The sequence below is a fragment of the Bufo gargarizans genome, chromosome 9, assembly GCF_014858855.1.
Source record: "Bufo gargarizans isolate SCDJY-AF-19 chromosome 9, ASM1485885v1, whole genome shotgun sequence".
NCBI lineage: Eukaryota > Metazoa > Chordata > Amphibia > Anura > Bufonidae > Bufo > Bufo gargarizans.
Window position 1 is genome coordinate 82,075,818 of NC_058088.1, and position 9,970 is coordinate 82,085,787.

At 47.3% G+C, this 9,970-nt stretch overlaps 1 protein-coding gene and 1 non-coding gene across 2 annotated transcripts; both read right to left on the bottom strand.

Moving 5' to 3' along the window:
• Window positions 1-396: 396 nt before the first annotated feature.
• On the bottom strand, window positions 397-4,383 carry RPL39 (ribosomal protein L39). Its single transcript, XM_044306016.1, has 3 exons — window positions 4,262-4,383; window positions 1,937-2,040; window positions 397-578 (listed from the first exon to the last, which is right to left on the bottom strand). The coding sequence occupies exons 1-3, from the start codon at window positions 4,262-4,264 to the stop codon at window positions 530-532; spliced, it is 156 nt and encodes a 51-aa protein (XP_044161951.1). The 5' UTR covers window positions 4,265-4,383; the 3' UTR covers window positions 397-529.
• Window positions 662-793, bottom strand: LOC122919985. The gene has a single exon (XR_006386863.1). It is a non-coding gene; the product is annotated as a small nucleolar RNA SNORA69 (small nucleolar RNA).
• Window positions 4,384-9,970: the final 5,587 nt, after the last annotated feature.

Genomic DNA, 9,970 nt, shown 5'->3' on the forward strand with positions numbered 1-9,970 from the left:
GAAAGGGAAAATAAGGGCATGTCCGGGTTCAACCCAGACAACCCCTTTAACGGGGATCGTGACCCTGCCGGCATTGGAATGAACCGCCGGAGGACAGGACGCAAACCCCCAATGCAGAGCCCAGGTAGAAAATAACAAAAGGTTTCACCTCCCTGACTGACAGAGTGGCCTTCTTTTGTCCTGGCCACTGTAGGGGCAGGAACACACTGGTGAACAGTGGTGGGAGGGGGCAATTTAACCTCTGTTCCTGACCCTACAGAGGTCAGGGGTCACTCTACTTTGTTGCAGTCATGGTGGTGAAATGGAAATATTCCATTTCACCAAATCAGTTTCCGGTCTGAGCACATGCGAGTTTACTGTCCGTCTTGGTCTTGAACAGAATTAACAGACAAATACTGATGGTACATTGTCATTTACTTCCAATGCAAATAGCAGATACAACAAAATTATAACTGTATAATAAGATATTGATCAGGTCTTCACAAGGAACCCCCACAGAGAGCTGGCTGGTCTGCCATCTGCAGCTTCTTTACAGGCCGAGCTTGGTCCTTCTCCAGTGTCTCCTCTTGGAGTTGTACCTGTGATTACAATACATAATTACTACCACACAACCTAATATCTGAATGACCCCCCCAGCTCCAATAGTAATTACACAGCAGTAACCTGTAGCTGTCAGCACTGAAAGATTCTCCTCGGATGAAGGAAAACCATCCAATGAGCCAACATCTTTTATTTCTGCAGGATAATGACAGCACTCCCACCACAATGAAGCACTGTAATTGCAACCTGCATTGGAATCCTCCACAATCTACAAAAGACCCCAACCCTAAAATGTACAAACATGTAAAAACATTCACCATGGAAAGCTGTGGCATTTAACCATTTAGTGCCTGTACTGACTGACTTAACAGAATCCTGTAGCTCTCCATTATAGAATTCCCTCCTTTTTTATTCTGGGTTGGAGTCACACATGAGATTCGCGCAGTACCAGCAAACTGGATGAGAATTTCAGAATTTTCATCCACATGCTGCGTAAAAAACAGCAGAAATGCTGTGGTACTGTGGACTTAAATCAGCAGCATGTCAGTTTATACAGCGGATTTCTCTCATGCTTTTTTGTTTGTTTGTTGTGGAACCAGAGAAGAAAAAAAACAAAAAAACACAACAGGATTTTCAGTTACTTGTCATGAGAAAAATGGCTCTGCTCTCACTGCAACTGCCGCGTCCTCTCAACTCTGAACGGACCAGACAGTGAAAACATGATTACACCTGGCCTGGAGAGCGCTGAGTCTCTAGGTGTAATTGCAACACCCCCGTTGCTCTTAGAGGCTAATTTCCAAATATTAAAACAACATTTTTCTCAGCAATGCGGGCACATATTAACATGGGACCAACAGATGTCTTCAGCTGCCAAGCGCACATGTAACTGGTCAGCCAGTGTCATAGGTACAAATCTGCTGACAGATGCCCTTTAATCTATAATTGACGCCAGTTTCTGGCATTATTTAAAGTACATTTGTTGGGTCGTGAGAAGATCCTGCCCATTTCAGCAAAGACAAGAGTGGCACAAAATGAGGAACATTTGGACAATTTTGGCAGAGCTCCACTTGTACAAAAGTTGGAGATCTCTGTACTCCAGAAAACTGGAATAAATCCAATGATGACACTTTTTTTGGTCTAGAAGTCAAGACATGACCTGTTAAGGGTTCCTTGAGGGGGAAAAACAAAAGCAAAACTTGAACACTTACCAAATGCGTCCAAGAACACGTCCTGCAATCATGTTACATGCATGTTATAGTGCTGAACTCTGTCCACTACCTCCTACAGAGCCCAGCATGTCTTCCTGCTTGATGTGCAGATAAGCATGTACATGAAAATGAATATATACAAGCCCCCATCCTTCCCATGAAGACGAGGTCTGCACATTTTTACATACCTGATCTTATTACCAGTCTTCATTCTGATCCACTGTGGGATTGGTCTGTTCTGTTTCTGCTTCTTGGCAAGAAACCTCTTAATTCTGAAGGTCTTGTGGGACGACTGATGGGAAAGGAGAGCATACAGAACATTAGAGCCATCATCCTACCTCTACATCACCGCCGCTATCTGCTCCATGGTCCTGGAGCTCTACATAGGCCCTTGCATTCCTTCGTATAGTATAAAGTCACCTTCCAAACAAGGATCTCTCTAAAGAAGGCAGGTGATGCGCCCAACAGTGGTGGGGTCAATGAGACAATACTGGGTGCTGCATTATATGACCATACTGTAAGAAAGCACGGCAAAGCTTACAAACCTGCCAAAAAAGCCAGACTTTCTCTGGTGGGATGACTAGACCTACTTCTCATTACAGGAGAGACCTGACACCAGATAGCGGGGACCTGTAGATCAGACAGCAGATTCCACTGCAACGTAGTATCAGATTGGGGTCATACCATCCATGTAATACAGGTACTGCTAGTATAACCTGGCTCTACATTCTGACTTGAGCACACCCCCCCCCCCCCCCCAAATAAATATGGTCACCCCTGTTTTCATGCGACAATACAGCAATACCCATCATCTCTGCCTATACACCCTCCTATAGTCACAGTCTGATGGGCTTTTCATCAGAGACTCAGGGCACAGCCCTGTCAGAGGCTATGTCTCCTCTCCTGACACATCTTACTTGCACCCCCATGTAATAACTTAGGAGCATTTATTCTTATGACTCGATACTGTTCTGGGGGGGGGGCGCCTCAATGCAAGCAACTACCACGGCCAGGGATCGCTCGCACAGCGAACCACCATCCGAACTCCCTACAACCATCAGATCTCCTTACCCCTGAGGGATGTGTTCACACGTGTGCAGGTAAGGAGATTTCAGAAGATAAACCACCATCAGACCTCCTTAACTGAGTGCGCACGCGCAGTGTCCTTAAGTCCATGCGTGCGCACTGAGGGGTAGGGAGTTTAGATGGTGGTTCGCTGCGTGAGCGATCCCTGGCCGATAGTGCGCTTGCGCTGAGGCGCACACCCCCTTCTCCAGCTGATCGCTTCACCGGAAGTCACGTGGGGTGCGGTATTTTCACAGGGTAGGGTTTTTTGATAGGACACCGGACCTACACAGCGTTGTCAACCTTGTGGTGGATGGAGCTTCAGTCGTAGTAACAAGCTCCCTCCACTACAAGGATGATGGGGCTTTTGGCAACAGACTTAGGCTACTTTCACACTTGCGTCCGGGGCTCCGCTTGTGAGTTCCGTTTGAAGGCTCTCACAAGCGTCCCCGAACGGATCCGTCCAGCCCTAATGCATTCTGAGTGGATACGGATCCGCTCAGAATGCATCAGTCTGGCACCGTTTGTCCTCCGCTCAGCAGGCGGACACCCGAACGCTGCTTGCAGCGTTCGGGTGTCCGTCTGGCAGCGCGGAGGCAAACGGATCCGTCCAGACTTACAATGTAAGGCTGCTTTCACACTAGCGTTCGGGCTGTCCGCTTGTGAGCTCCGTTTGAAGGAGCTCACGAGCGGACCCGAACGCCTCCGTCCAGCCCTGATGCAGTCTGAATGGAGCGGATCCGCATCCACTCAGAATGCATTAGGGCTGGACAGATCCGTTCGGGGCCGCGCGTGAGCCCCTTCAAACGGAGCTCACAAGCGGAGCCCCGAACGCTAGTGTGAAAGTAGCCTAATACAAATAGATGACCGGTGGGGGCCCCAGTAAACAGCTAGTGATGGCTAACCTAACTATGACTCCCAGCATGCTGCATTCATTTCTATGGAGTTCTGAGAACAGCCAGGCAAGTGTGCATCTTGGGAGTCGTACCACAGCCGGAGGTCAGCCATCACTCACTAAAGGCTGGACCCAACCAGTACAACAAGCAGCCCACTAACCAGTACCACAGTAACAACGCCCATCATTGCTGGCCGTGTACTACACCCTTATTACAGTCCCCAGTGCTGGGGATAAGCAGTGACACACCGAGCAGCCACCACAAAGCTCATACATCCTGGTCACATGATTCCTCCTCACACACATGCTGGGCCCTGTAGTGCTCCACGTAAGAGCATCCCCGCGTAACCAGCACAGAAGACGCGGAGTCAGAGCCCAATATGCCCCGTCCTCTCGGGCTAGAATGGGGGGGACCCGGCGCTTCAGGAAACCTCCCCGTCCTCCGGCCACAATACACCCGTGAAACGACTGCTCGGCGTCTCCGCTGCGGTACAGCACATCCCCAGAGCCGACATAACGCGCCACTGCGGAGGATTACATCGGATTCACTCACCATAGTGAACCGCAGCGACCCTGTCACCACAATGGCGGGTGAGAAAGAGGAAGACGGAAGTCAGAGGGCAGAGGTTAGCGGCGCGGAGGAGTAGAGAGCGAACGAGGGGAAGTCGCTCTCCAAGAACGTGTGGTAAGACGAGGGCTCCACCTCGCGGTCGGAGGATAAATTGCAGCAGGTGCGATTTTCAAATGTATATGAAAGAATAGAACTAGCTGATATTTAGCATTGTAGCTTCACAGCATCTACACTGCAGCAGGTTACATGGCGCCGGGGTCCTGGATTCTCACAGTAAACCATGTTGGTGAATCAGCAGCACAGACAAGCTTGCATGCCATGCTAGTCTTCCTTGGTGTCACCAACCTGGACTGCTATGGACCATAACCATATTATCTTTACCAATAAATCCAGGATTGGTTTCGGATTGACCGATATATGGGTTGACCTCATGGTTTGCTCTTCAATTCTGCCTTTACACTGGTCCAGCTGCTGGTGTGATCTGTGGAGCCATCACATAGGACAGTCGGTCACCCCTAGTAGTGATACGAGGGACACTAACAGCTCAGCGGTATGTGCAGGACATCCGGCGGCCACATGTGCTCCCCTCATGGCAGGGCTTCAGCAGGTTAAGGGCTCATTCAGACGACTGTATGTTAGTGTCCGCATTCGTTCTGCATTGGGGCCACAAAAGATGCGGATCTGCATCAGCATTTCTGTTCCACGGCCCCGCAAAAAAGATAGAACATGCCCTATTCTTGTCCATTTTTGCAGACAAGAATAAGCATTTCTATCATAGGGCTGGCAGGTATCCGTGTTTTGCAGATCCGCAATTTGCGGACCACAAAACGGATACGATCGTCTGAATGAGCCCTCGTGCTCAGCACCAGATTTATAGCCAATGGAGCATTTATGGGACTCCAGTTTCAGCAACCTACCAATGTGCGGGATCTACAGGCCCAAATGTAACATCTGTGGGTAAATGAGCCACAGGATACCATACGGAACCTGTAACCTCCATGCCCAACCGCATCTCATCTCGTATCCAGGCTAGAGGTGATCCAACAGGGACTAGAGCCTCGTATCAATTAGACAGTTTTCCCCAATAATCTTATTTTGCTCCAATATTATAATCACTTACATGTATCATCATTCCATTCCAACAACTCTTTCTTGGGGCTCGATCACACGACTGTTGGTGTCCCATTCCCGTATTGCGGAATCCGCAATACACGGGCACCGTTCCGTTGTCTTTCCGCATCACAGATGCGGACCCATTCATTTTAATGGGTCCACAAATTTGGAGATGCGGAACGGAATACTACGAAAGCACTACGGAGTGCTTTCTGAGGTCTGTTCCATGCCTCCGCACCGCAAAAAGATAGAACGTGCTCTTTTTGCGGAACGGAGGGATCGCGGACCCATTCAAATGAATGGGTCTGCAATCCCCATGCGCCTGCCCAACTGAAGGTGCCCGTGCATTGCGGAACGCAATTTGCAGTTCGTGTGAACGAGCCCTTGGTGCGTTATTTTTCTTGTCAATGAGTGTATTCCTGGGCATTATACCAGGCACCACGGCCCTGATTTATCAACGGGGGGAAAAAAATTGAAGTTCGTCTTCACATTTGTGTAAAGGAAACGGTCAGCCAAATTGATGATAGTGCCATACAGCAAACTATTCCATTTTATCATATGCTATCCCATTCTCATCACCTGCCACAGATACAGCAGGCCGGGACTCAAATGCAGTTGAGACAATTTTTTGGGACTTTATACAAATGTCCCAATAATAAATAGGGCCAAAAACTAATGCACACCACCGGAAGCCCACAAAACAGCTGGATTTCAGGAGCAAAAAAATAACATCAGCTTTGCACAGAGCATTGATTAATTTGTCTTAGGCCTCCTGCACTCGACCATTTTTTTTTCCGTTTACAGGCCGTTTTTTTAATTCCGTATACGGAACCATTCATTACAATCGTTCCGCAAAAAAAAAAGGAATGTACTCCGTATGCATTCCGTTTCCGTATTTCTGTTCCGTTGAAAGATAGAACATGTCCTATTATTGCCCGCAAATCAGGTTCCAGTGGCTCCATTCAAGTCAATAGGTCTAAAAAAAAAAAAAAAGAACACATACGGAATGTACTCCGTATGTCTTCCGTATCCGTTCTGTTTTTGCGGAACCATCTATTGAAAATGTTATGCCCATCCCAATTTTTTCAATGTAACTACTGTATATGCCATACAGAAAAACGGAACGGAAACAAAAAAAAAACGGAACGAATCAGTGAAAAACGGACCGCAAAACACAGAAAAAGCCATACGGTCGTGTGCAGGAGGCCTTACAAGTAAAATGACTGAAAGGCCACAATTTACTCCAAAATCAAGATCTCAGGCCAATGTTTCATATATTTCTCATACTACATTTCCCTATTCCTGGGTCCCTGCTGCTCCATTTTTTCCAATGCCAGTGTTGTCATCCACAGTAATAGGCCATTGTGGTCGTCACTATGATGTGTCTTGGATGAGCTGTGTGTGCAATACATTTCATTATGCACGGTGGACATAAACTAGCCCTATATAGTTATTGGATGGGTCTCTTATATTTCCTCATGAGATTCCCAGCCAACCCGATAATCCATATGATCCAGAGTTTCGGTATTGGCCTTATTGGTACACAGCCCAACAATAACTTTTCTGCGATATGGCCATCTTGAAATTTGTTTTCCCCTCATACAGACTAGAACAGAGTGCTTTAGGGCTTTCAACTAATGAGCATTAAAGGGGTATTCCCATCACAGACAATGGGGGCATATCGCTAGGATATGCCCCCATTGTCTGATAGGTGGGACCCGCACCTACAAGGAGAACCGGGCGGGGAGAGCTGTGGCTGGAGGACCCTGGTTTTCTCAGGGTCAATCCACCACCAAGCGCTGCTCCCATAGAAGTAAATGGGAATGCACCACACACACGCGGCCCCTGCTCCCATTCATTTCTATGGGGGAGACGGAAATAGCCGCCCCATAGAAATGAATTGAGGGCAGCTGCGCATGCGCAGTGCGCCCTCCATTCATTTCCCCGATCTGTTCTCATTGTAGGTCTTTTCTTCCTGGTCTTTTCCTGCAGGATCCTCACGCTGTGCTGTGACCTGCGCACAGCGTGAGGGTGCCAGTGCTATGTGACCCCTTGCTGTGCGCTGCTGGGTCACAGCAGTGCAGCAGGAAAGCCACTGGATGGTAGGAGCGACTGTGTCCAAAGCAGTAGAGGTAAGTCGATTTTTTTTTTCTTTGTCTGTTCAGAGCATGGGGGTCTGAATATTGGGGGGGGGGGGGGGGGGATTATCGGATCGAGGCTCTAAGATGAGGTCTGATTAACATTGGGGCGGGGGGTCTGAGCTGAGGTCTATTGAAAAACATTTTTTTTCTTATTTTCCTCTAAAATCTAGGTGCGTTTTATAGGGCACAAAATACAGTATTTCAGGAAGTTTGTGGGCACGTAGCAGGGGAATGGGGGCAAGCATCGACATACAAATTACTGATCGGGTGTCAGGGGCAGATGTTCTATACATGTATTATGGTACTTAACAAGGCTAGGCAGAGGTGACCGATTTCACACTTCCGTTATTTGGTCAGTTATTTCCATCAGTGATTGAGAGCCAAAACCAGGTGCCGGTCAAAAACAGGAGGAAGTCTTTAAATGATACCTTAAATTACCCCTCATCTCTAAGTAGGATTCACTACTGGTTTTGGCTCACAATAACTGATCAAACAACTTAAGTGTGAGCTTGGCCTAAATTGTACTTTAGGCCTAAAGTACTCTGGACCTAAACCAGTTGATTTCGGTAAACAAAGTAGCAGTATATCTAGTAGGAACCAAGAAAGGAGTTTGATTTTAGGGACCAGAAGATCATGACATCAGCTTCTAGGAGCCATGCAAAGAAAGACTAATGAGTAATCGTATGCTTTATAAAGCGCTTTACACAGGAACTGTACCACGTGCTTTCCTCTGATGCTCCGTCGGGTGCTGCATGTGAGAAATATGCTCCCCTAATACATTAAATCATAGGTGCAGTGCAATCTGAAGGCAGCGGGTTATAGAGCAGGAGGTGCTGAGCAGATTGATACACAGCTTTGTAGGAAAGGTTTCGGTAAAACTTGTAAGGCCTCAATCACACTTGCGTTGTCCGGATCCAGCGTGTACTCCACTTTCCGGAATTACACGCCGGATCCGGAAAAACGCAAGTGTACTGAAAGCATTTGAAGACGGATCCGTCTTCAAAATGCTTTCAGTGTTACTATGGCAGCCAGGACGCTATCAAAGTCCTGGTTGCCATAGTAGGAGCGGGGAGCAGGGGAGCGGTATACTTACCATCCGTGCGGCTCCCGGGGCGCTCCAGAATTACGTCAGAGCGCCCCATGCGCATGGATGACGTGCCATGCGATCACGTCATCCATGCGCCTGGGGCGCCCTGACGTCACTCTGGAGCGCCCCAGGAGCCGCACGGATGGTAAGTATGCTGCTCCCCACTACACTTTACCATGGCAAACAGGACTTTAGCGTCCCGGCAGCCATGGTAACCACTCTAAAAAAGCTAAACGTCGTATCCGGCAATGCGCCGAAACGACGTTTAGCTTAAGGCCGGATCCGGATCAATGCCTTTCAATGGGCATTCATTCCGGATCCGGCCTTGCGGCAAGTTTTCAGTTTTTTTGGCCGAAGCTAAAAAGCGCAGCATGCTGCGCTATTTTCTCCGGCCAAAAAACGTTCCGTTCCGGAACTGAAGACATCCTGATGCATCCTGAACGGATTTCACTCCATTCAGAATGCATTAGGATAATCCTGATCAGGATTCTTCCGGCATAGAGCCCCGACGACGGAACTCTATGCCGGAAGACTATAACGCAGGTGTGAAAGAGGCCCTAATCTATACATTTAAATCTCTGCTCTTTCTAAACCCCCGTGTACAACTGAGCTCAGAAAGAGCAGAGTTTTAAAAGTATAAATTACAAGTTTTGCCGAATCCTTTCCCACAAAGCCATATATCAGCTTCTCCTGCTCTATAAACATGCAGCCTGCAGAATGTTCTGAATTTCATGGTGACATGTTCCCTACTTGACAACTTACTATAGATAATACATGGTCTTTTTTTTGTCTGAGAAAAGACCTTTATCATTAATATCACATTATGCCTGATGTACATTAGAGGGAACCTGTCACTGGGATTTTGTGTATAGAGCTGAGGACATGGGTTGCTAGATGGCCGCTAGCACATCCGCAATACCCAGGCCCCATAGCTCTATGTGCTTTTATTGTGTAAAAAAAATGATTTGATACATATCCAAATTAACCTGAAATGAGTCCTGTAGGTGAGATGAGTCAGGGACAGGACTCATCTCAGGGTAATTTGCATATGTATCAAATCGCTTTTTTTACACAATAAAAGCACACAGAGCTATGGGACTGGGTATTGCGGATGTGCTAGCGGCCATCTAGCAACCCATGTCCTCAACTCTATACACAAAATCCCGGTGACGGGTTCCCTTTAACATGCTACATTCATGTTCTTTAGTGCATAGTGAATAATCTTAAATTAATTCTCCTTATATTTAGTGAATTTATGTTCCACTACCTTAAATAATCACTGAATATTGAAACGTTGTAGAAAAAATAAAAATAAAAAAAAATTAAAAATTATAAAATCACCTTTATTGA

Excerpts from the sequence above, each read along its gene's own strand:
- RPL39 (XM_044306016.1), bottom strand. Across the intron at positions 579-1,936 it reads AAGACTGGTAATAAGATCAG|GTACAACTCCAAGAGGAGAC; the intron begins GTATGTAAAAAT and ends TTGTAATCACAG.